Source organism: Chiloscyllium plagiosum, chromosome 1 (genome assembly GCF_004010195.1).
Source record: "Chiloscyllium plagiosum isolate BGI_BamShark_2017 chromosome 1, ASM401019v2, whole genome shotgun sequence".
Classification (NCBI taxonomy): domain Eukaryota; kingdom Metazoa; phylum Chordata; class Chondrichthyes; order Orectolobiformes; family Hemiscylliidae; genus Chiloscyllium; species Chiloscyllium plagiosum.
Genome location: NC_057710.1, coordinates 40,308,201 through 40,336,076, shown reverse-complemented (window position 1 = coordinate 40,336,076; position 27,876 = coordinate 40,308,201). Strand labels below are relative to the sequence as shown.

Sequence of the window (27,876 nt, the reverse complement as noted above, 5' to 3'; positions counted from 1 at the left end):
TGCGTTGGAGTGCATCTTTAACCACGTGGGAAGGGAAATTGCGATCTCTAAAGAAGGAGGCCATCTGGTGTGTTCTGTGGTGGAATTGGTCCTCCTGGGAGCAGATACGGCGGAGGCAGAGGAATTGGGAATACGGGATGGCATTTTTACAGGGGGCAGCGTGGGAGGAGGTGTAGTCTAGGTAGCTGTGGAAGTCAGTCAGTTTATAGTAAATGTCCGTGTTGATTTGGTCACCCGAGATAGAAATGGAGAGGTCCAGGAAGGGGAGGGAGGAGTCTGAGACGGTCCAGGTAAATTTGAGGTCGGGATGGAAGGCGTTGGTAAACTGTTCAACCTCCTCGTGGGAGCACGAGGCAGCGCCGATTCGGACATCTATGTAGTGGAGGAAAAGGTGGGGGGTGGTGCCAGTGTAGTTGCGGAAGATGGACTGTTCCAAATATCCTACGAAGAGGCAGGCATAGCTGGGGCCCATGCGGGTGCCCATGGCTACTCCTTTGGTTTGGAGGAAGTGGGAGGATTGGAAAGAGAAGTTGTTCAGAGTGAGGACCAGTTCAGTCAGTCGAAGGAGGTTGTCAGTGGAAGGGTACTGGTTGGTATGGCGGGAAAGGAAAAAGCGGAGGGCTTTGAGGCTTTGAGTCCTTCGTGATGGGGGATGGAGGTGTACAGGGACTGGATGTCCATGGTGAAGGTAAGGCGTTGGGGACCGGGGAAGCGAAAATCATGGAGGAGGTGGAGGGCGTGGGTGGTGTCCCGAACGTAGGTGGGGAGTTCTTGGACTAAGGCGGACAGGACCATGTCGAGGTATGCAGAGATGAGTTTGGTGGGGCAGGAGCAGGCTGAGAGAATGGGTCGGTAGGGGCAGTCAGGTTTGTGGATTTTGGGTAGGAGGTAGAAACGGGCGATGCGGGGTTGTGGGACTATGAGGTTGGAGGCGGTGGATGGGAGATCCCCTGAGGAGATGAGGTTATGGATGGTTTGGGAGATGATTGGTGGGAGGTGGTGTCATGGTCAAGGGGGCATTAGGAAGAGGTGTCCGCGAGCTGGCGTTTAGTTGCTAGGTCCACCTTTATTTTGGACATTGGTGGATTCCAATTGATATGACTTTCTCATCCAACAGAAGCGCATTTCTTCATATATATCTGAGAGTCTTGAATTTGAATCTATTCTCCATTGTGTGACATATGGGATCAGAAAGTTGCAAAAGGGATTAATTAATCTTATATCTCCACCACCCACCACCACAAAAGTCTGTGGACGGTGAATCAATTTTTAAAAAATTCATAATTTTTTTAGCTAAGAATATTTAGGTGATAAATGTTGTTGAGGGGAGACATCAACAAAAATCCAAAAGAATCGATGAGACTAGTTAAGGGACTGAATGGTCCACTCCTCCTCCTCCTAAAGTATCGTTGTGCAGCCAAGTATACGTTTCATTTCAGGGATTCATTAAAACATACCACAGCAAGCTGGCTATTTGGCTCATCTAGCTTTGAGAGGGTATTTGTTCCACATCCTGCACACAACCTTGCATTTTTGTCTATAAGCCTGCAGTGCTGTTCCTTCGTCATGTAGCTGATGAAGAAGCAGCACTCTGAAAGCTAGTGCTTCCAAGTAAACCTGTTGGACTATAACCTGGTATTGCGTGATTTTTAACTTTATCGTTTTTGTAAAGCTATTTCTGGAAACATCCTCCACCGCCTCTTCAGGTAACTTGTTCCTGATTTGAAACAAGCCTTCTTCCCCTCTGTTCCAGATTTTTTCTTGCATTTTGTTTGAGGCTTTTGATGTATTAATGGAACATTGTTTTCAAACAAAATGTTGTAGAGCTGGAAAACAAAGCAAATATTTGTAATTTCTGACAACGTGTAAAGAAAGAAATGTTTCTGTGTTTCAGGTGGATGACATTTTCAGGTGCTTCCTTTTTTCCCCCTCAACTTTATTTAATAAGCTTTGAGTCTTAGTTATAATTGCTTCCTAGTATTCATTTTTTTTGTTTCCTCCTTGGCACTCAAAACACATTTAGGTGATCCACAATGATTTGTCCTTTTATGCGAAAACCTGAATAGCAAGATTTAGCACTGCTGAAGAAATTTAATTCTGCTTCACACTTTGATTCTTGCAGTTGCACTTTGCTTGGCAAAATGCACACATTTTTCAAAAAATATAATATCATAAAGGGGTTTGACAAAGTATCTCATGCAAGGTTAAGACATAAGAGCCCATGGTGTTGGAGGATAGAGAATTGGAAATGAAAGCAAATGAATGGGGATAAGGGGTGCTTTTTCAACACTAGACACTTTGACGATAGTGACTAGTGGGGTTCCGAGAGATCAATCCTGGGATCCATTTCTTCACAATTTACATTAATGATTTGGAAGAAGGCAGGTAATGTACTTAGCCAAATTTGCAGATGACTCTAAATAGTTGAAAGGAAATTGGGGGTTACATACAGTTTACAGAAAGATATTGATAAGTGGGCAAATAGTTGAGAACAAAATTTATTTAAATGGGAAGAAATTGAAGAAAGCTGCAGCACAAATGGACTGGGAGTGGGGTAAGTGTGGGGAAGGTAGGTTACTTGTGCACGAAACACGGAAAGCTGGCTTACAGGTGCAACAGGTAATCGGGAAGGTTGGTTCTTATTTCAAGGGGGTTGAAGTGTAAGAGTAGCGAAGTCTTTTTGCAACTGCTCAAGATGCCGATGAGGCCAGAACTAGAATACTGTGAATTTGGTTCCCTTGTTGAAGGAAAGATATAATTTCTTTGGAGGCGGTTCAGAGAAGATTCACAAGCCCTGAGTCAGAGGGCTTGTCTTCTGAAAAAAAGATTAAACCGGTTGGGACTCTACTCAATGGAATTTCGAAAGAGAGGTGATCTCATTGAAACATGTAGGATTCTTAAAGGGCTTGACAGGATAAAGATGGAGAGGATGTTTCTCCTCATGGAAGTGTCTAGGACCAGAGGGTACAGTCTCAAAATCAAGCGGCACTAATTAAGACTAGGACTGAGGAGGAATTCCTTCTCTGAAGTTTGAGTCTTGGAGCTCATTTCACAGAAGGCTGTTGGGGCAGGATCCTTGTGTGTGTTTAAGGCTGAGATTCATGCTTGATCAATAGAGGAATCAAGGGGAAAGCGTAGGAATGTGAACGTAAATAATGTCAATCAGCCATGATCCTCTGGAATGGCAGAACAAACTCGAGAGACTGAATGGCCTACTCGTGTTCTTGTTTTTAATGGGTTTGTTTGAACAAAAGTCCCATGTGAAATCATTAAAACTTTGTTTTAATATTTCAATGCCTCGCTGGGTAGACATAAAATATCCTGTGGCATAAAGTGCAGAAGAATAGTGAGTTCGTGTATGAACATTTTTACTAAAGCATTTTTACTGCTGCCTATCCTACCATTAAGAAATTAACCAGGCATTTATTTCACTTGCTGTTTCTGGGATCTACTGTGAGCAAATAGGCTGCAGTTTTTGCCTAAAAATGGACAAATTGCAAGAGACTTAGCAGACTGTAGGCTGCTTGATATTAGTTATCGTTGAAAATAGTTAATAGCTTACGAAGCACTTCAGGACATCAAGAAAGTACGCTTTGACTCTGTTCCTCTGTTACCTTGAGCTGAACAGAGTTGTAAACCTTATACAGGTCTGTGCCAAAGAAGTTTAAGGAAAAATGTATTCATGGTAGAATAATGACTTTGCATTCAATCAGAAGGATCAGTAAAGGTAATGTCTCTGTCAGCTTATTTTGCTTTCTTCAAGAGAGTCTGTCTTAGATGTCAATCCTCTTCTCGCTGATCATCTCTGAAGCTTGCCAGGATTTGTCAGGGTGATATTTGCCTCATGAACAAAATAAGAGGTGGGAAGTTATTTTATGAGGGAATGACCGAATGCAGGAGTGGAATTATAGGCTGTGGAACTTGAATAATTGTGCTATGTAGAACAAAAGGAAACATCTTTGTTAGACTAGAAAGCAAGAGATATTAAATGACCAAGCGAATGATGGTGCAAGTTGAAAGGCTATGTTAGTGTGAAGAAAGCAGGCTCAGGACAAGAAGACCTATGAAAGGGAATAGTCGAATCATCAATGGCTATTGCGTGCACAGAATGGCCAGAGATCGTCATTACAGTTTTGAGGTTATTTAAGATTTGGAGATGCTGGTATTGGACTGGGGTGTACAGAGTTAAAAATCTCACAACACCAGGTTATAGTTAAAAATCTCACAACACCTGGTCAAGCTTTTGGAGCATTGCTTCCTCATCAGGTGGTTGAGGAGCAGCGCTCCGAAAGCTAGTGCTCCCAAATAAACCTGTTGGACTATAACCTGGGGTTGTGTGATTTTTAACTTTGAAGTTATTTAACTCAGTGTTGAACTTTAGAAACTAATTGTGCCTTGAGTAAAACCCAGTGGAGGCTCGAGCAGTGCAGACAGCAGAGGACAGATATGAATGAGCTTACAGTCCTATACATGGATATTCTGTAATGTGGTCATGTAGTTTAGATTTGTCCTTGTAATTTACAAGGGACTGCATGGTGAAAAACACATATGGTATACCAAGTTGAAACAAGTACAAGTAATTATACCTGGTGAAGGAGAATTTGGGAGGGTGAGTAATGGCAGCTGCTGCTTCAACAGGACAGGTGACCAAAAGCTTGACCAAAGAGAGAACTTAGAGGGAGGGTCTTGAAGGAAGTGAGAGAGACCGAGAAGTGGGTGGAAGGAATTCCAGAAATTCATTCTGGCAATTTGAGATCAAAAAAGGGAAAATGAAAAAGGCGAGAGTTTGAGGAAAATGCATTTCTGGGAAAGAATCAAAACCTGGAAATTCAAAGCCAAATATAGATTTGAGTGCAAAGCTGAGAATTTTAATATAATGTATCTGGAACCATAAAATCAATGTGTGTACTTTAAGACCCAGGCAACGGATTTCTGGGTGAGATGACATTTGTGGAAGATGCGAGGCTGGCAAAAAAAAGCATCAGAAAAGCTGCTTTATGAATTTAGTTGTGCAGTCCTTTATTACTACAATCTTTTACATACAGATGGGAGTAAGTAAATTGATAATTGTCTGAAATTAGATGTTGCTTTTCAAAGCAGCAAACCATTGCTCCAATAACAATACCTATAATATATTTGTAGCTATTAATTGGGTGAATTGTATTTGAATTGTAGATCATAAGTCTTTGAGCAGTGATATTTTCAGTTATGTTTGCCCAAGATTTGATACTTAAAACTTGCTTTATCAACAGACTTAAAAACAGAACAAATATTTTATGATTAAGTAATTTGGTCTGATCTAACGTCTTTCATCTCACTCGTGTGAGATGATGCAACGTTTTCATAATCTCCATTAATAGGGCCAATCAGAGACCCAGAATAAATTTACACACTCAGAGGGGAGAATGACTGAGCTGTTAAATGAATACATTGCATCTGTCTTTACAGAAGAAAAAGATGCTGTCTAGGCCATTGTGACAGAGAAAGAGACTGTTAATAGAAAGGCACAGCAGGTCAGGCAGCATCCAGGGAACAGGAGATTCGACGTTTCGGGCACAGGCCCTTCTTCAGGAATTCCTGACCTGCTGTGCTGTTCCAGCAATAAAGTTTCAACTTTGATCTCCAGCATCTGCAGACCTCACTTTCTCCTGTTAATAGAAAGGACCAAATTAAGAAGGAAGAAGTCTTGGATAGATTGTTGAAGATAACAAAGCACAGAGACTGGTTGATATGCATCGAAAAGGGTTTTGTAGGAAGTGAGCGTAGATATTGCAGAGGCACTGGTCATAATATTTCTGTCTTCCTTGGACTCTGGGGAGAAGACTAGAGAATTGCCAACATTCTTTGGAAAGGGTGCAGAGGAGATTTACTAGGATGTTGCCTGGTATGGAAGAAAGGTCTTACGAGGAAAGGTTGAGGGACGTGAGGCTGTTTTCGTTAGAGAGAAGGAGGTTGAGAGGTGACTTAATATAGACATATAAGATAATCAGAGGGTGGACAGGGAGAGCCTTTTTCCAAGTATGGTGACAGCGAGCACGAGGGGGCATAGCTTTAAATTGAGGGGTGATAGATATAGGACAGATGTCAGAGGTAGTTTCTTTACTCAGAGAGTAGTAAGGGTATGGAATGCTTTGCCTGCAACGGTAATAGATTCGCCAACTTTAAGTACATTTAAGTCATCATTGGACAAGCATATGGACATACATGGAATAGTGTAGGTTAGATGGGCTTCAGATTGGTATGACAGGTCAGCGCAACATCGAGGGCTGAAGGGCCTGTACTGCGCTGTAATGTTCTATGTTCCAGCTTTATTCAAAAAAATGTTGAGAATAAGCCCAGTAATTATAGACTAGTTAGTTTAATTGCGATAGTAGAAGAACTTTTGGAAACCATTATTTAGGAATGAATCAGTAGTCATATTGAAAAGGTAGGTTGATGAGGAAGAGTCAGCATAGATTTCCAAAGGGGAAACCGTGTTCAACTGGGTGGTGTATTTTTGCAGAGGTAATGGAAGGGATTGATGAGGGTCATGTTTTTGATGTGGTACACACAGATTTCTAGAAGGCATTTCATTCAGTGCTTCACAACAGACTTGAAAGTTGTAGGTCATGGTATAAATGGGACAGTATGGATACAAAGTTGACAGTGATAGAAAACAGGTCATAATGATGAATGAATAGTTTTTGGGCTAGAGGAGGGTTTATAGTGGAGTTCGCCAGGGATAGTACAGGGACCCTTGCTTTTCCTCGTATGTAATACATACATATTAGTGATCTGGATTTTGATAAGCAGCAGATAACTGCAAATTATCTCACTTTGAATGAATTGTAAACACGGTGCAACTTCAAAAGGGCATTTACAAGTTGGAGGAGATGGCAGATGAGGTTTAATGCTGAGATTTGTGTGTCGTGATTGTAATGAGGTCAGCCAGGTGGACAGCATGGAGTAAGATTCTTGATTGGGTTGGTTAATATGGTCCAGTCAGGGAGTCCTGACTAACCGATTTTAAAAAAAGGGATCTGAGGTTTATCCTCATCTCCCTGTAAACTGGTTGAACGGTGGGGTTTGGGGCCTTGTTTAGCTGCTCCTCTCCCTTGTAAAATTGCTGTCTCTTTGCATACAGCTGTTAATGTTAACAGTTTTGTCAACTGAATTGTTTAATAAAATAAAAAAAGGGGGAAAAGGAACAGAAGTGTCAGAGGTGCTGTTCACTCAGAGCTAGCTCTGAGAGACCTGCAGCAGTGTCAAGGGCCCTCCATGTGTAAATAAAGGGTGACTTGCTGACAGGGTACCAGCCTCTGTGAAATTATTTTAGTGTGATGTTGGAAGAACACTATAAAAGACAATACAAAATAGGAGCGCAATTCTAATGCGAACAGTTCATTGGTGTAGCAAGGCACATGAATAAAGTAGTAAATAAAGTATATGATCTCTGCTTTATTAATAGGGACATAACAAGAGCAAGAAGTCAATGATGAACTTGTACAAGACACTTGTTAGATCTCAGCTGGAGTGTTGTGTTCAGTTGTGGGTACCACATGATAGGAAAAATGCCAAAGCGTTAGAGAGAGTGCAGAAATGATTTTACTAGAATGGTTCCAGGTACGAGAAACTTAAACTATGTGGAGAGATTGAAATAATTAGGACTAGTCTTCCTGGAGAGAAGCAAGTTAAAAGGTAATCTGATTGAGGTTTTTAAAATGATAAATGGACTAGATGAACTGTTTCCACTTGTAAAAGAAGCAAGAAGAAGAGGACGTAGATTTAAAATGAGGTTCAAATGAAGCAAGGGTAATGTGAGAAAAACTCTCTTTCCACAGTGAGTTGTTAGGTTTTGGAATGCACTGCAATTGAAGCATTCAGGAGGGCATTAGATGGTTATTTGCACAGTAATGATGTGCAGGGATATGGAAAAAGGCAAGAATCTAGCATTAGATAATACAGCTAGTGTAGATATGATGGGCCCAATGGCCTCCGGCACCATTATGATTCTGTGACTATAGAATGAACTGTTAGAACGATGATTTGTTTCATCTAGCATGCTTGCAGAGTATGTTTTGCATTCTTTGAATTGTCTAATAATGTGAAAAATATATTCTGTTTCTTGTGCAGTCACGAAGAACAACTCAAATAAAATGTGTCCTCGTGCCCCGTGGCACTGGCATTCAACCTCAGCAGCAGCTGAGCAAAGAGCTGATGTAAAAGAAAAGCCTCAACTCAATGCAAGGTAAATTAAAATTTTGTTTGATAAAATTGTTGGTTTGATTGAAAGGTCCGTTCCAATGCTGTACATCACTGACTCTAAGGAGAGGAGAGGGAAATTCTTAACAAGCTTCTCAAATGGCTAGTCTTAAAGAGTACTTTTTGAGGAGACGTTTTGAGGCTGGTCTTTATGTTTTGAGGAGCTTTGAAAAAGTTAACTATCCAAAAGTTAGTTAACTCTTTCAAAGCTTCTCAAAAAATCACACTCTGAAATGGCCCAAGTTGATTTTTGTAAGTATTTCTTCCACATTCAATAGAAAAGTTAGAAAATAAGAAGTAGGAGCAGAACTTAAAGTGGAGTCACAGGTAGATAAGATAGTGAAGATGATGTTTGGTATGCTTTCCTTTATTGGTTAGAGCATTGAGTCTAGGAGTTGGGAGGTCATGTTGCGGCTGTACAGGATGTTGGTTAGGTCACTTTTGGAATATTGCATGCAGTTCTGGTCTCCTTCCTATCAAAAGGATGTTGTGACACTTGAAAGGGTTCAGAAAAGATTTACAAGGATGTTGCCAAAGATGGGGGATTTGCTTGATAGGGAGAGGCCGAATAGGATGAGGCTGTTCTCCCTGGACCATCGTAGGCTGCGGGGTGACCTCATAGAAGTTCATAAAATCATGAGGGGCATGTATAGGATAAATAGCCAGAGTCTTTTCCCTGGGGTGGGGGGAGTCCAGAACTAGAGGGCATAGGTTTAGGGTGAGAGGGGAAATATATAAAAGAGACCTAAAAGAGCAACCTTTTTCATACACAGGGTCGTATGTGTATGGAATGAGCTGCCAGAGGAAGTGGTGCAGGCTGGTACAATTGCAACATTTAAAGGCATCTGGATGGGTATATGAATAGGAAGGGTTTAGAGGGATAATGGGCCAAGTGCTGGCACAAATGGGACTAGATTAGATTGGGATATCTGGTCAGCATGGACTGTGTTGGACCGAAGGGTCTGTTTCCATGCTGTATATCTCTGACTTAAGCCATTCTGTCCTCTGAGTCTTCCCAGCCATTTAACAAGACCATGGTTAGTATTCCCCAAGGCTCAACTCCTCCTTTGCGGAAATGACAGCGGATGATGCGCTGTACATGGAGGTTAGTGGGGTGGTAGGTGAGGACCAGTGGGGTTCTGTCCTGGTGGCGGTTGGAGGGGCGGGGTTCAAGGGCGGAGGATCGGGAAGTGGAAGAGATGCGGTGGAGGGCATCGTCGATCACGTCGGGGGGGAAATTGCGGTCCTTGAAGAAGGAGGCCATCTGGGATGTGCGTTTTTGGAACTGGTCCTCCTGGGGCAGATGCGGCGGAGTCGAAGGAATTGGGAGAAAGGGATGGCGTTTTTGCAGGGGGCAGGATGGGAGGAGGTGTAGTCCAATTCTCCGCCTCCCTAACCTGCAATCTTCTTCCCGACCTCTCCGCCCCCACCCCCATCTGTCCTATCACCCTCACCTTGACCTTTTTCCACCTATCACATTTCTGACGCCCCTCCCCCAAGTCCCTCCTCCCTATCTTTTATCTTAGCCTGCTGGACAAACTTTCCTCATTCCTGAAGAAGGGCTAATGCCCGAAACGTCAATTCTCCTGTTCCCTAGATGCTGCCTGACCTGCTGCGCTTCTCCAGCAACACATTTCCATCTCTGATCTCCAGCATCTGCAGACCTCATTTTCTCTCCTCCTTTGTGACTCAACATGGTCTTCAACTCCCCAGTGTTTCAAAACTGTACCTACCTTCTCTCTAAATACTTTAAATGGTCTCGTCTCCAAAGCTCACTGAAGAGAATTCCTGACATTCACTACCCATTTCACACCTCCGTTTTAAATGAGTGACAGCTTATTCTGTAACTATGTCCTATAGAATCTTAAAATCCCTAGAGTGTGGAAGCAGGCAATTCAGCCCATCAAGACCAGACTGACCTTCTGAAGAGCATCCCACCCAGACCCGCCTTATCCCTGTAACCCTGTGTTTCCCATAGCTAATCCACCTAGCCTAAACATCCTCGACAACTGGAGCACCCAGAGGAAACCTGCGCAGATGCGGAGAAAACATGCAAACTCCACATGGCAGTTGCCTGATGCTGCAATCAAACCCGTGTCCCTGGCACTGTGAAGCAGCTGTGCTAACCACTGAGCCCTCAGTTCAAGGTGATTAACCCTCCCCAAAAAATACTTAGCCAAAACACATGCTCACAGTGAAAATATGTCTTCAACATCTACCCTGTCAGACCCTTTCAGTATCTTGTATGTTTGAATAAGATCACCCCTAATTCTTCTAAATCCCAATTAATAAAGGGCTAACCTGTTCGCACTTCAATGTCAGTGCATCCTTATTTAAATAAAGGGACCAAAATGGCACACCATACTCACGACGCAGCCTCCCCATCACTCTGTTGTTATAACAAAGCTCACTGTTTGTAAACTCCAACCCCCTAGCAATAAAGGCCAAATTTCATTTTCCTTCTTATTTGATTGCTATACCTAAATGCAAGACTTTTGTATTTCATTCATTAGAACACTGTGATATCCCTGTGTTGAACTTTATTGGACCCTCTCTTCATTTAAATAATAGCTTGCCTTTTGATTCTTCTTACCGAAATGCATCCTTCACTACGTTACACTCCTTCTGCCAATATTAGCCATCCAATCAACCTATCTGTATCTCCTTGCAGATTCCTTATGTCCTTATCACAGTACAATGACCTCATTGCATTGTCTGTAAATTGGGTTACATTGTACTCTTCTCCCTTCTGCGTCATTAATACAGATTCATAATTGTGGTCCCAGGACTTATCTTCATGGTACTCCCTTTATATCTTTCAAAGTTGATTTAAAAAAAAAACCCATTTCATCCCAACTCTCTTTGCTGTGTTAACCAATCCTTGATCCATGCCAGTGCTGTACACCCTATACTGTCAGCTCCAATGTTATGCAATAATCTTATATGTGGCATCTTCTCAAATGCTTTCTGAAAATCCAAAAACGCTACACTTTCTGATACCCCTTTTTCAATTCTGCTTGTTATATCCTTAAAGATCTCTAGGAAGTTCATCGAACATAATTTTGCCTTTCACAAAATCATGTTGACTGTGATGACATTGAGCTTTGCTAAAATGCCCAGCTCTTTTTTCCTTAAAATTTCTAACATTTTCCCAATGGCAGATTCTAGGTTAAGAAAGATGCTTCTTGCTTTCTGTCTCTTCTCCCTTCTTGAACAGGGGTGTCACAATAGCAGTTTTCTAATTCACTGCCAGAAACATCTGATGTCATCAAAATTTGGAGCAGGTTGGATATGGAAATATGAACTGTTAAACTTAGAGTTTGCTCCTTTTTAAATAATTGAGTCAACAAGAGTTAAATCAATATTGCTTATGTTCCCCATTTCACTTAGTGGCACATGGTTTGTTTGTCCAGACGTTAAAATGTAAGTAGGAGCAGGAGTGGGTTATTGAAGCCATTTACATAATTCATGAGATCACATTTGCCAGGACGAATGTAGCTCCAACAACATTAACAAAGCTTGACGCCATCCAGAACATATTAGCCCACTTGGTTGGTACCACATCCAGGGAAAAAAAACTGTGATATTGCTCAGTCACTGCCTTGTGTGCCATTGACAAGATGCGTGGCCGAAATTCACCTTCCAAACATGGGTCTTATTACCATCCAGATGGGCAAGGACAGTAGTGAGACCACCCAAGCAACTCATTTGTCCTGACTTGGAAATATTATGGTGTGGAGGTGCTGGTGTTGGACTGAGGTGCACAAAGTCAGAAATCACATGACACCAGGTTATAGTCCAAAATGTGAATATCAGTGCCAATGTAATGTCAAGTAGAAAGACCACACATTGGAACAACTGACCAACTGAATTGGTCATTAGAGGTAATGTCACTGGACAAGAAATCCAGTCGCATAATAGTATGCCTGTGGTGCATGAGGTCAAATGAGGGCGATGACCTGTTGATACTCAAAATTGGCCTAATGAAATTTTCTGGCAACAGGTCAAACACAGGCAAGGAAACATGCTGCTTTTTTAAATCTTTTGTCAGTTGTGGGCTTCTGAGTCAACATTTATTGCGCATTCCCCGTTTCCCTTGAGAGGGTTGTGGTGAGCAGCTTTCTTGAATTGTTGCAGTCCATTTTGGTGTAGATAGACTCTCAATACTATTAGGTAAAAAGTACCCGAATTCTGACCCATTGATGTTGATGGAACAGCGATATAATTTTCAAAGTCAGTAATCATATGATACCAAGTTATAGTCCAACAAGTCTATTTGAAATTACAAGCTTTTGTAATAGCCCCTTTGTCAAATGAAGTGAGTGGAAAGTGCACAATTTATGGACAGAAAGATCATAAGATCATACAAATGGAGTGAGTGGTGTGTCAAATAATAAGTCTCTGCAGGTGACCAAGAGTGTTAGACGGTATGAGTGAAGGGCTGACCTACAATCCAATTGAATGAGACCGAGATAATTACAAAAAATTAGAAAAGGTGATGCTGGAGAGAAGCCAAATGACTAGAGTAACATGAACAAAAACAGAAGATGCTGAACAAGCTGAGCAGGTCCGACAGCATCTGTGAAGAAAAACCAGAGGAAGGGTCACCAGACCCAAAACGTTAACTCTAATATTTCTTCTTTGGATGCTGAGCATCCCCCCCCCCCCCACCGGCCCTTACTCCTGATTTACAGCATCCACAGTTCTTTTGGTTTTTATTTAACTGGAATAACATGATAGGTCTAAGGTCATATGCCAAAGGTCTAACCAAAGTAATAAAGTAATCCAAAACCGTGCAAACTAATTAAGATAGATCATAACAACTTATCACGATGATGGTGTCAAAACAAGACAGTAAGGAAGGTTTTACAGATACGGAACAGTGTGGTGGGGTCACGTAGTACAACTTGAACCCAAAATCACAGTTGAGGGTATCTTCACAGGTACAGAACTTGGCTATCAGTTCCTCGGTGATTCAGCATTGTTGGATATCGTGGAGGCTGCCTCAGAGGACCCTTACCTGAAGATCCTAAGCTGAATGTCCTTGTTCACTGAAATTTTCCCCAAATGGGAGCGAACATTCCTGTCTGGCAATTGTTGCCCGCTGTCCTTTCATCCATTGCCGTAGTATCTGCTTGGTCTCTAATTTTGGTGTCATCAGTGGACCCAGCACTGATCCTTGTAGCACACCACTGGTCACAGGCCTCCAGTCTGAAAGGCAAACTTCCACTACCACCACCCTCTGTCTTCTACCTTTCAAATTTCATAACTTCCTTCCGAAAGGAGGGAGAATCCAAATGGCTGATGCCAGAAAACTTATTTATGTCAATTTTGAGTATACCGAAGTAATATCCCTCATTTGACCTCCTGCACCAGTGGCATTACCACTGCAACCCGACTCCCTTAATTCAGTTGGTCAGTTGTTTGAATGTATGGCCTTTACACCTGGCATTACCTTGACACTACTATTCACATGTAATATTGCTTAATTGTGTAATATACAGAATGCCTTTTAATAAAGGTGGAATACAGATTCTACTCAACAGCTTATTTGCATCTATAAACAGTGAAGTACTGATATATGCATGGAAGGAAATTGAAATTGACCTGTTAAAAGACATTTTCATAAGTTCAGAGTTCTTGATTCTTGTGAAACATTTGTATTGTGATATGTATATAATTATGGTCATCACTCTTTGCAAGCTGTTGGCCCATGTCTCTTAGATTTTAATGTGATGAAAACAAGATAGTTACTGCATGTAATCTCTTTCAACAGCATCCCGTCCCCACCAAAAAACCTAAGTTGACTCGGCTTGATAGGATTGTGTTCCACTCTACCGGTTTTTTCCCATGCAATCTGCCTAGAATTGAGAAAAATGAGGTGGGGGTTGATTAGACAGGGCAGATGCAGAAGGTTGTTCTTGATAACAGGGGAGTCCAGAACAGAGAGTCACTGACTAAGACTGTGGGGTCGGCCTTTTACAATAGGAGTGAGGAATTTCGTCACCCTGACAGCAGTGAGCCTCTTGGAATTCTTTGCCACAGGAAACTGTTGAAGCCTAACATTGACTTTCAGGAAAGTCTAAGTATAGTTTTTGGACTAAAGTGATCAAAGGATATGGGAAGAGCTGGAAAAGGGTATTGAGTTTGTTAATCAGCCATGCTCGTATTGAATGATGGAACAGATTCAAGAGGCTAAATGGCTTACTCCCGCTCTTATGTTCTGTTATTTTAAAAGAAAAGAGAAAGGACTATTGATTGGTACTAGCTTTCTGGGATTGTCCATTGGGTTATGCCCATGTGTTGATTTACTGTCCTGAGTAAAGAAGGAAAAACATTGAAGTAAAATAGCATGTGCCAATATAAAACTTTTTAATTCAATGCCAAAACAGTCATTTTCACTCTGTTTTAGAAAACAAAGCAAACTAGCTTTGTTGATTTGCGCTGTTAAAAGTTGGCATGCTCTTGTCCATTATCTATTTATGACATTTCCATTCTCCCTCAACTTCTCTCTCCTTACAAGTGCTCCACACCCTTTCACAGCCACATGTGTAATCTCTCCCATTTCATGAGGCTTCAGTGTACCTTCATGCCAATTACAGATAAGGCTATCTTATCACTTGTATTGTTCTCCACCAATATTCCCCTTCCCCTTCCCCCTCCCAATCGCGCCTCCTCTGTGTCTACGCCAGGCAAAAAAACTGTCATTTACTCTCAACTTCACAATTGCACTTTGAAAATCCCAATTATCTAACCTGGTTTCATTCACCATTATTCAGTTGCATCTAGAGAATCAGCTACAGTGAATTTCTTCCTGTTCCTGCTTTGTTGCCTGTTATGTCCCCCAAGAATCTGTATAGGCCTCTACTTCTTATTGACATCCCTTGGGGATATGTTCAAGAAAACTTGTCAGTTTCCTCATCTTTGTTAATGACATATAGTTCTATCTCAGTTAACAATCCTTTTAGTGTGTGTGGGTAATTTATTTGTGTGCCCCTTATATTTTGTTTGTAATGCCCCGCATCTAACTGGGAATATTGCTCACACCCAATTCCTTGATTGGGTCTTGCACACTACATGAGGAACTCTTGTGACAGTGTCCATTTGGTGATCTGTTAATGTGGCTGAGCTGTGACCTGCAGCAATTAAGACCAACTTCCTTAGTGCTGGGTTGCCTCCTAACAGAGAGGAGTTTATCCCATTCTCATTTACTCCAGTTTAGCTGGGGCTGTTTCTTGTTACACGTGAATAGGTGTGCCCTTTATGTCAGGACCCATGCCTTCCCTCTGATGTTGGACTGTTTAGTCCATGTTTAGACCAAAGCTGTTGTGAGGTCAGGAGCTGAGTAAATCTCGCAGATCCCTAACTGAGTGTCAGTGAGCAATTAGTTGTTAAATGCTGTTTGATAGCACTGTCGATGACATTTTCCATTATTTTGCTGATGATTTGAGAGTAAATTGATGAGCTAGTATTTGGCCCACTTGGGTTTGTCCTGCTTTTTGTGTACAGGAATGGCAAGGCAGTTTTCAACATTGGCAGATTCCAGTGTTGTCACTGTACGGGAACAACTTGGTAAGAAGAATGATTATTTTTGAACCCCAAACTTTAGCACTATTGCATGAATGTTGTCAGAGTCCATGATCATTTCTTGATATCAGGTAGAGTGAGTAAAATTAGCTGTTTCTCTAAGAGGTAAGAAATACATATATGAATGGATAATAACGGTTAAAATGTGTACAGTGAACAGTAATAAGACAACTTCTCAGATGTCAGACCCTAGCAGTTGTGTTCATATTTTTCGGGTAAACATTTAATAAAATATATATGCCCCGTGCCAGAGCACCGTTCACGCATCATTTGTTTATGTCATTATAGTGACAAAGCTCTAGTGAAATATGGATTCCTGCTTCTGCTGACCCAAGGTGGTCAGCATTGGCTGGCTGCTGAGACAGTTATCCGCGGTGTGAACAGTTGTACTGTCAAATACATTCCACTGACAATACCGAACAAAGAAGACTTGTACTTCAGTAATATGGCATATTTTAGGCTTAATTTAAGATGAAGCTCTTGAAGTAATGTTTTTATATAGTGATTATTTATTGTTTTAAATTGACTTTATTTAATTTGTAAAACTTACTGGTTTTCATCTTTTTTCATAACTGCTCTATCTATGCAAGGTTACAGATTCTTTTAATCTGGAGTTCTGCAATAAACTTGCCAGCAAAGCTGAAGCCATGGAATAAAAGGGACATGGGCAGCATGCATTATGTCATCCGATAAGTGATAAGAAACTGAGGAGCAGTGAGCAGTTTTTTCAAAGCTGTTCCTCGGGCATTCTGGAACAACTTCTTTTCTATTGGATATCAGTCAATTACACTTCTGTTCTAGACCACAATTGCAGATAATAAAACTTGGAAGTAATGGCTCAGATGTTCCTCAGAGTTGCAGCCATTCTTGGACTTTGCGCACATTTTAGATGCAGTACTGATCTATATTCCTTGCCAAGTCTTGCAAATCCAGCATCTCCACAACTGCTGAGCCCAGCATCCATTAATGAGCTGCATTACAGTGCTGTTGTTTCAGGGGTAAGACAGGTCATGTCCCCTTTTTTATAGCACTAGCTGTTTTATAGTAGGTTTAAAGGTCTAGGCTGAATGCTAATGAATGGGCAAATGGGTAAGTGGATAAATTAGTGAATGGGTGCAATCACTAAGTTGGTCAGTGGACAGCTAAGTGAAAAGTTGTGATTATCATGGGGGGCAAAGAGAGTTGTTAAGTTGTGGGGGCCATGGTGAAGGGCAGGGCAGAATGGTCTTCTACTTACCTAGGTGATAGACTGGGGTTTTGTACTGTCTAACCTTGCCTTTGTCACTGCCCAGGTGAGTACTGATAAACTGTCTGAAATCTCTGCCTCTATTTCAGAGTTGAAGACTTTAGCCTAGGCTTCTGGGGAGCAGAGGAATTGCCCATTGGAAATTCAAGCATTCAAAGCAATTCCCATGGAGGTGGGACTTCCACAGAGTCTTGACACACCCCTTGAGTCGTTTGTGTTGTCTCTGATTTGGAGTTTGGAAGTGTGGACCAGTGTGAACGCTTAAGGGTATACTGATACACTCAAAGGCTGGGAAACTAGGTGGTCACATGGCAAGTAAAATTTAGTGCGTAGAAATGTCATCAAACATTCTTTGGTAAGAAGAATGAGGTGAGGAAGCATAAACTAAAGGATGTTTGTGGTCAACAAGACGTTTGATTATGTGTGCATGTTATTCAAGGTGGCAGGTTAGGTGAAGTGAAGAGCTGGTGAAATACTGGTTTGATCTCAGCTGCAGAACTGTGATGAATTCAGAGCTCTGCACTTTATGGAACGATGTAAATGCATTAGGAAAGGTACTGAAAAGACTTAGAAGAATGGTACCAACATGGGAGGTCTAAGTTAGTTGCATAGATTCAAGAAGCTGGCTTTGTTCATGGGGAAGACCAGGTTGAAAAATATTTTGATAAAGGTGATCAGAATCATGAGATATCTGAGCTAAGTGGATAGAAAAAAAATATTGATGGAAGGAATAGAGACCTGCAGCTACAGATTTAAAGTGATTCACAAAAGTACCCAGGACGACGTCGGTTTTTATTAATGCAGCGAGTGGTTAGGCTTTGGAATACAGTAACTGTAAAGGTGTTGGACATAATTTTGATTGTCTCTTTCAGTGGGATTGGATAAGCATTCCATGTGTTAAAATTTGTAAGGCTGCAAGACAAAGACAGTGGCATTAGCAAAGTTCTTTTTCAGAGAGCCAGTGTATAGACAGATTTTTAGTCAGTAAGGGAATAAGGCAGAAAAGTGGAGTTGAGGATTATTAGGTCAGCCAGGATCTTATTTGAAAGGTGAAACAGACTTGATGGGTCACATAGCCTATTGCTGCTCCCATGTCGTGTAGCCTTAACAGAATCTCAATGGGCTTCCTTCTGTGTTCTAAGAATTTTATAATTATAGTATTCAAGAAATAGCTAAATGTGTTGATGTGCTCACCATGTCATCTTTATCGTCCCATTTGATTAGGAAACCCAAGACTGGCATCCTTATGCTGAACATGGGAGGACCTGAAACTTTAGATGATGTTCATGATTTCTTACTACGGCTTTTCACAGATAAAGACCTAATTCCACTTCCAGCTCAAAGGTAAAATCTACAGTTGTATCTTAATTATTTTTACTTTGAGAGCATCTTCTGCTTTTACAAAAACAGTGAGTTCATGTTAAAAAAACATTTTTTATAAAAAAAAGATTTTTTTTTTTAGTTATGTATGCATAAGTACAGTGGTATTTGTTGCAATTTCTTATTTTAACTTTCCCCAACAGCTTTATTAATGTGTATTTCAAACCATCGTTTTTGCTATTGTCACTTTTTTATTTGTTGATATATCATACAAGTTTTGTTCTTGAACTTATTGACAGCAGCCTGGCTACATCTGACAAATACACGGTGGCTTAGTGGTTAGCACGACTGCCTCACAGCGCCAGGTCCCAGATTTGGTTCCAGCCTTGGGAGACTGTGTGGAGGTTGCACATTCTCCCCGAGTCTGCGTGGGTTTCCTCCGGGTGCTCCGGTTTCCTCCCACATTCCAAAGATGTGCAGGTCAGGTGAATTGGCCATGCTAAATTGTCCATAGTTGTTAGGTGCATTAGTCGGGGGTTGGGTTACTCTTTGGAGAGTCAGTGTGGACTTGTTGGGCCGATGGGCCTGTTTCCATACTGTAGGAAGTCTAATCTAAAATAAAGAAATGATGGATTAAAAATAATTTGAATTTTTAAGAATTAAAAAAAGGAATTATTTATGTAAATTGAAGTTTATCTTAGAGGTATGTGACTGAATAGGGTGGGTATTAAAGCTGAAAATTCTGATATAATAGCTTAGATCCAGGGAGGATGTTTCCCTTAGTTGGGGGTGGGTCTCAGGATGTGGTGTTGGCCATTTTGGACTGAGATGAGAGAACTTTTCTTTGCTCAGGGTAGTCACCCTGTTGAATTCACCACCACAGTAAGCTGTGGAGGCTGGGTCAGTGAACATATTCAAATTATTTTTTAGATATTAAATGCTTCAGGAGCATGGAGCAAAAGCAAATATGATGTTGAGTTAGATTATCAGCCATGAGCATACTAAATGGCAGAGCAGGTTCAAAGGGCCTCGTGGTGTACTTCTGCTCCTAGTTTCTATGCTTCTAAAATCGAATCACAAAAATATCCATGACTCTAGCAGCAGCCTTCACACGTTTTTCTTTGCTAACAATTAGCTCCACAAATAGAAATATTGTTTACACAGAATTATTTACTTTCATGTTTGAGTTCGCTTTTGTTTGTGTTTGACTTGACTCTAGTTTGATGAAGTTTACAATTCTTAGTGTATTTCTCCTAATCTTCCTCTACGTCTTGCATGTGACTCTTAAAATCCTCTGGTTCAAAGTCTACACCAAAGTATCCTCCATTTTTATTAAAACAGTTGATATTACATCGTCAGTCTCAAAGGCAGCATCTGTAGTATCATACTGCACAGTTTGTGTCAGTCTGCATTCTAAGTGTTTGTTGAGACAATATTTCATGATAGACAACGTTGATTCATAAAGGAAGAATGTTCAAGATGAAGAAATTTCGTTGTGATTCCAATCTGTTATTTTCTGATATCCTTCAAGAAGTGTTTTGATTTATTTGTTCTTCCCATAAGAGCAGTTGGGGTCAAATGGCCCCTTTTAAGGTTGACAGTCATACTTCATTTACTCAGTAGATAACTGTTGGCTGTTTTTCCTACTTTGTATCATAATGTTCGCATAACCTCTGATCTACTGCTCATATCATCTCAGTCTGATGTATGATGATGAGGATAATTAGTTGTAAACTTCTTTCTTGTTTTTCTTTCAGTTTTTCTTGATTTTATTGTTTTAGCCTCTTCATCCTCCCTTTCTGTAACTGCTGTCCCACTTTCTGCCAACATTTTGCTGTAGCCTTCACTGGTTCAGCCTATACTTTCCTTTACTGAGAAGTAACGTGTTATCTCAGGACATATATGTTTAATGCAAGTTTGGAAAAAAATGAAGTAGGAAAGAGTCATGGATTTATGTAAATGCAACTCATCGTTTGTTGGAATGTATAGCTGAGATTTGGTTAAATCATGAGTTATCACAGCAATGTCACATGATTTAGGTAGCACCACACATTCCCTGCTAGGTGGTCATTGACCCTCTAGGAGTTTGATGATCCATATGTATGACACACAAACATTTTACACTGGAATCAAAATTCCACTTGTTATGTAACAGTTAAGACCATAAGACATAGGAGTGGAAGTAAGGCCATTCGGCCCATCGAGTCCACTCCGCCATTCAATCATGGCTGATGCGCATTTCAGCTCCACTTACCAGCATTCTCCCCGTAGCCCTTAATTCCTCTAGACAACAAGAATCTATCAATCTCGGCCTTGAAGACATTTAGCGTCCCGGCTTCCACTGCACTCCGTGGCAATGAATTCCACAGGCCCACCACTCTCTGGCTGAAGAAATGTCTCCGCATGTCTGTTCTGAAATGACCCCCTCTAATTCTAAAGCTGTGTCCACGGGTCCTAGTCTCCTCGTCTAACAGAAACAATTTCCTAGCATCCACCTTTTCCAAGCCATGTATTATTTTGTACATCTCTATTAAGTCTCCCCTTAATCTTCTAAACTCCAACGAATACAATCCCAGTATCCTCAGCCGTTCCTCATATGTTAGACCTGTCATTCCAGGGACCATCCGTGTGAATCTCCGCTGGACACATTCCAGTGCCAGTATGTCCTTCCTGAGGTGTGGGGACCAAAACTGGACATAGTACTCCAAATGGGGCCTAACCAGAGCTTTATAAAGTCTTAGTGGTACATCTCTGCTTTTATATTCCAACCCTCTTGAGATAAGAGACAACATTGCATTCGCTTTCTTAATCACGGACTCAACCTGCATGTTTACCTTTAGAGAATCCTCGACTAGCACTCCCAGATCCCTTTGTGCTTTGGCTTTATTAATTTTCTCACCATTTAGAAAGTAGTCTATGTTTTTATTCTTTTTGCCAAAGTGCAAGACCTCGCACTTGCTCACGTTAAATTCCATCAGCCATTTCCTGGACCACTCTCCCAACCTGTCTAGATCCTTCTGTAGCCTCCCCACTTCCTCAGTACTACCTGCCTGTCCACCTAACTTTGTATCATCGGCAAACTTCGCTAGAATGCGCCCGGTTCCCTCATCCAAATCATTAATATATAATGTGAACAGCTGTGGCCCCAGCACCGAACCCTGCGGGGCACCGCTCGTCACCGGCTGCCATTCTGAAAAGGGACCTTTTATCCCAATTCTCTGCCTTCTGTTAGACAGCCAATCCTCAGTCCATCCCAGCAGCTCACCTCGAACACCATGGGCTCTCACCTTGCTCAGCAGCCTCCCGTGTGGCAGCTTATCAAAGGCCTTTTGAAAGTCTAGATAGACCACATCCACTGGGTTTCCCTGATCTACCCTACTTGTTACCTCTTCAAAAAATTCCAACAGGTTTGTCAGGCATGACCTCCCTTTACTAAATCCATGTTGACTTATCAGACTCTGCTCTTCCAAGAATTTAGAAACCTCATCCTTAATGATGGATTCTAGAATTTTACCAACAACCGAGGTTAAGCTGATTGGCCTATAATTTTCCATCTTTTGCCTTGATCCTTTCTTGAACAAGGGGGTTACAACAGCCATCTTCCAATCATCCGGGACCTTTCCTGACTCCAGTGACTCTTGAAAGATCTCAACCAATGCCTCTGCTATTTCCTCAGCCACCTCTCTCAGAACTCTAGGGTGTATCCCATCGGGGCCAGGAGATTTATCAATTTTAACACAATCTTCCTAATCTCCGAAACAAAAGATATTTGTTTAGAAGTATTTTAGCACTTAAAGTTTAATTTCCGTGAGTTTTGATGAACAGTATAATTTTGGCGAAGGAGTGGAGTCCTCTTTTAGAGGACATAACTTTTTTGACTGTTAATCCCAATGCATGCTACATATTTGCAGATCTGTTGACTCCATTGATAGGAAAGGGATACATCCCAGAAATGGGAAATAAAAATTTCAGTCCATTATTTCTTTGTAGAAAAGTAACTCCAATCATTGTCATGTAACTTTGATAACCAAACAGTAGAGAATTTTTGCCCATACTCCTTTTTGAAATGTGAGAGAGAGATACTTCAAAAGGCAGGCGTGAGGAGGAAATGTAATTTAATTTCTGGGATTTTTCTTTCAGCAAACTTGCTCCTTTTATTGCAAAACGCCGTACTCCCAAGATTCAGGAACAGTATCACCGGATCGGTGGAGGGTCTCCGATTAAAATGTGGACTGCTAAGCAGGGAGACGGCATGGTGAAACTACTAGATGAATTGTCTCCAGAGACAGGTATTACTTCAGTTTGTAATATTTCACAGCAAGCAAAGTGTAATGAACCACTATATTATGAGTGTCATCAGTTTCAGTCTATCCAGACTTTTATATTGTAGTTATTTGTCAGATCACCTATTCCAGCAGCATTCTTTTCTCAAGAGAAGGGTGAACGTCCAGCCTGCTGCCAGGTTTTGGGTAATGTACATTGCTGGAGAGGGACTTAAAGCTGAAGTTAACATTCTAGTCATCTTGTTTCAAATAGGAACCAATGACATGGGCAGGCCAAGAAGCAAGATTCTGTGTAGTCAGTATGAAGAATGAGGTACCGAATTACCAAATGGAATCTCCATGTACAAATTTGCATACAGCAAATGAGAATTGAGGACTGAATGAGTAGCTCAAAGACTGGTGCATTAGGAGTGATTCCAGTTCACGGGGCAGTGATATCAGTACTATGGAAAGTGAATACTCTACCATTGAGAAGTGAATGCACTTGGTTCTACCTCGGGAAGTAGAGAGGGTTTTAAACCAAATAGAAATGGCTAGCCATCAAGTTCTGAAAGGTATTAATTTGGGAAATTATAAGCTAACCATGACAGAAAGGGATAGAGAGGACAAATCTAAGATAAGTCAACAGGTACTGCTAAAGATAAGAAAAATAATAAAAGGATAAAATTAAAGGTACTCTGTGAATTAACTTATCATTCAAAACAATGAACTGATAGAAAAAGAAATAAATAAAAGTGTTAGCCATTACAGACACATGGCTGTGGGATCACATATATTGGGATCTGAGTATTGAAGGACACATAATATGTTGAAGACAGGAAGCCAGAAAAATCTAGGGGCAGTTTTGATAATTAAATGATGACATTAGCAGAATAAAAAGGATGTCCTAATTTCAGGAAACCATGATATAGATGTGATTTGTGTAAAGATTAGAAATTCTAAATTCTAGAAGTTATTTGTGGGAGTGGTGTAGAGGCCCCTTAGCAATAACCATTGGTAAGATGGAGTGTAAGGAATGAGCTAACAGGTGTTTATTGGAAAAGTGAGGCAAAAACCAATGGAATTTTAGACAATGTAGAGTGGAAGAATCAGATGGGCAAATTACTTGGTTTAGGGGATTTTAGAATGTTTTTGGGGTAGTTTCTAAGGCTTATTCTTGAGCTGAGAGAGTGGTGCTGGAAAAGCACAGCTGGTCAGGCATTATCAGAGGAGCAGGAGAATCGACGTTTCAGGCATAAGCCCTTCATCAGCCTCATTCCTGATGAAGGATTTATGCTGAAAGCATCAATTCTCCTGCTCCTCAAACGATGCCTGACTGGCTGTGATTTTCCAGTACCACATTCTCGATTCTGATCTCCAGCATCTGCAGTCCTCACTTTCTCCTCATTCTTGAGCTGTCACAATAGCTGCTGTTGTGTCATTTTGGAGCAAGAAAGGATTAATAAACTCAGCGTGAATGCACCATTGGACAGCAACAAACATAATTAAAAAGATTGAATTTTGCATTCAGTTTAAGAAAGGGCCATAGGTCCAAAACCAGCATTCTAAACTTAAATAAAGGTAGTTATAAGGACGTGAAAATGTAGCTGGGTGAATTGAACTGGCAAGTTTAGTTAAGGGATAGATCACCAGAAACACAGCGGTTTAAAGGTAGTGTCAAATTTGTATGAATAGCATATAATTATACAAAAGCAGGTAGCAGCTCAGAAGATTAGATAGAACTTTTTAAAAGACTTCAAATTATGACTAAAACCTTAAAGGCAGAAACATGTGAAGTACAAAAAAAAGCTAGCTAGAAATACAATAACAGTTAAGGTTCTGTAAATATTTTAAGAAAAGTTATCAAAGTGAGTGATGTGAATTAATAATGGCAATTAGATGGTAGATAAATGTATACAGGTATCAGTCTATAAAGGACACAAATATCATCCAAGAACTTGGGAAAGAAGAGGGAGAAACAAAAAAAATTATGATCAGTGGGAAGTTGTACTGAACAAACCAGAGGTGCCAACTGAGAAGTCCCCTGGCCCTGAATGAACTTTAAGCTAGTTCCTTAAAGTGGCAAGTGAGATAGTTAATGCGTTTGATCTAATTTTCCAAAATTTGCAAGAGCTGGGGGCAAGTTCCATTAGATTGGAGAATAGCAAATATGACTGACTTATTCAAAAAAAGGACAGAGACAGAAAACTGGAACCTACAGGTCAGTTAGCTTAAAAGCTGTTCTCCAGAATGTTTGCTGAAGTCTAAAAATAGGATACTTAAAGTTCAAGGTAATTGTACAGAGTTCACATTTTGTGAATTTAGTTTGGAAATTCTGTTTAACCAATTTATTGGGTATATATATTGAGGATGTAACATGATGATAATAAAGGGATGTATGTACTGTACTTTCGGAAGGTTTTCCAGAAGGCATTTGATATGATGCCACATCAAGATTATTATGGAAAATCAAACCTCATGGTGTCAGAAAAATTTTGGCATGAATAGAAGATTTAGTTAGCAGAATTTAGTAGTGTTGTTTATTGAGTGGATAGGACAGAGGTTTTGCTTCAGTTGTGTCGAACATTGGCAAGACCATATCTGGAGTACTGTTTTTAGTATTGGTTTCTTTTTATTAAAGGAAGGGTAAGAGTACATTGGAAGCAGTTCAGAGAAAGTATACAAAAGTAATATCTGGAATGAGCAAGTTGTCTTATGAGGAAGGTTTAGACATGCTATACCTGTATCTGTTGGAGTTTAGAGGTGACTTGATTGGAACATGAGGTGGATGTGAAATGATTTTTTTTTCTGTGCAAATCTAAAACTGGATTACTGTTTCAAAATATTGTGTTACCCATTTAAAATGCGCAGATACATTTTCTTAGAGGGTTGAGAATTTTGCAATTCTCTTTCTGAAAAGGTAGTTTAAAACAATGAGCTTGAATGTTTTTAAGACAGCGGTAGGTAGATTCTTAATGAGCACTGGGAGAAAAGGTACTCGGAGGTAGGTGGGGATGTGTACCATTCAGAATAACTATGGTTGCATTAAATGGCAGAGCAGACTCGAGAGGCTGAGCAGTCTATTCCTCCTCCTGAGTCATATCTAAATTGGTTAGATGGTCCAGAGACAACCAAGCTCTATGCTTTGCTGCACTGACTTTTTAAAAAAATAAATACTGATAAGTTTCTTGAATGATGTCTGTGGTATGGCTAGCAATAGTTCCTTTGAGATCTAAGGTTGCATCAATGTTTTTCAATATATCCAATGCATTTTAAATTTTCTGTTTTGTGATTTCATTTTCCTGGCATGTTAGATGACCTAAACTTTAAATGTTCGGTTTAAGATTCTGATAATCAACTAAAGAGACTTATCCCAATCCCCTCCTCTTACTTGTGTCATATTGTGATTAGGCAGATAACCTGGGGCAGGGCAGTAACTGAACCAACTGTATTTCTGAACTGATAAGATAAGAGTAGTTGGTTTACATTTTGGTGGTTTGTCTGCACTGCTCTCAAATATGTGTAATTATTTCTGTTCAGATTATAAGTGTTTAACATTTGAACATCAACTGTTGGGTTTTATATATAAACAGTAATTTGAGGCTTTTGAAATGGAGATAAATTCCTTAGTGACTGTTGGAGAAGATTATTCAATTTATAAAACTTACTTTCATATTATTTCCCAAGGTAATATGCAGAGAGAAAATAGATCAAAAATGTGAATTTAGAGGATTTTATCTGAATAGAGAAGAAAATTCACATGTTAAAGGCAAGACTGTGCTACTGTTGGGATGGGTGGCAGGGTGCAAAGAGATGGTACTAGGTATTTGGTGTGTATTTGAAAGTGAAAGATTACATTGGCAGAATCTGAATACTATAATCTTGGAGGCTGTATTTCTGTGGGAACTTGCATCAGCAGAAAGTCTGGGTCAAAATGTTGTAATTCATAGGAAAATGGGAGCAGGAATAGAACATTTGGTCCTTCGAGCCTGCTCCACCATTCAATAGGATCATGACAGATCATCCAACTCACTATCCTATACCTGTTTTATCCCCTTACTCTATGATCTCTTTAGCCCTGAGAACTATATCTAACTCCTCCTTCAAAATATTCAATGTTTTGGCTTCAATCTCTTCTTAGTGGCAGAGAATGCCATAGACTCAATACTTTCTGAGTGAATAAATTTCACTTTGTATCAGTCCAAAATGTCCTACTCAGTTATCCTTAGACTGTGACCTCTAGTTCTGGGCTTCGTGGTCATCGGGATCATCCATCTTGCATTTACCTTCTTTAGAATTTTAAGGAGTTTGATGAGCCTCTTCATTCTTCTAAACTCCAGTAAATATAGTTTTAACTGAGCCAGTCTCTCCTCTTCAATAAGTTCTGCCATCCCAGAAATCAGTCTAATAAGCCATTATTGCACTTCGTTCATAGCCAGAACATCCATCCTCCGATAAGGAGACCAAAACTGTGCACAGTACTCCAGGTGTGGTCACACCAAGGTTCTGTACAATTGCAGCAAGATATCCCTGCTCCTGTACTCATCCTATTGCTATACAGGCCAGCATACTATTTGCCTCCTTTACTGCCTGCTGCACCTATATTTTTTTTAGCAACTGATTTACGAAAGTGTCCAAATCTAATTGCATTCCCTGTTTTGTAATCTATTGCTATTCAGATAATCTGCCTTCTTTTTGCTTCCAAAGTGGGTAACCTCACATCTATTAACACTATAGATTTGAGCTGCCATGCATATGTCCACTTTCTCAACTTGCAATTGTACCAGCCTCCACCACATCCTCTGGCAGCTCGTTCCATACATGTACCACCCTCTGCATGAAACAGTTGCCCCTTAGGTCTCTTTTATAGCTCTCTTCTCCTCACCCTAAACCTATGCCCTCTAGTTCCCCGACCCCAGGGAAAAGGCTTTACCTATTTACCCTATCCATTCCCCTAATAATTTTGTAAACCTCTATAAGGTCTCCCCTCCGCCTCTGACGCTCCAAGGAAAACAGCCCCAGCCTGTTCATCCTCTTTTTATAGCTCAAATCCTCCAAGCCTGGCTCCTCCTTGTAAATCTTTTCTGAACCCCTTCAAGTTTCACAACATCTTTCCAATAGGAAGGAGACCAGAATTGCACACAATATTCCAACAGTGGCCTAACCAATGTCCTGTACAGCCGCAATATGACCTCCCAACCCCTGTATTCAATACTCTGA

General features: G+C 40.7%; 1 protein-coding gene across 1 annotated transcript in view; it reads left to right on the top strand.

The window, feature by feature from the left end:
- The window catches only part of fech (ferrochelatase), a 59,353-nt gene that overhangs the window by 4,579 nt on the left and 26,898 nt on the right, over positions 1–27,876 (top strand). The window contains exons 2-4 of the mRNA XM_043676176.1: positions 8,113–8,227; positions 18,299–18,418; positions 22,535–22,683. Of these exons, the coding sequence (XP_043532111.1) occupies positions 8,113–8,227; positions 18,299–18,418; positions 22,535–22,683 (384 nt within the window). The remainder of the gene's footprint in view (positions 1–8,112; positions 8,228–18,298; positions 18,419–22,534; positions 22,684–27,876) is intronic.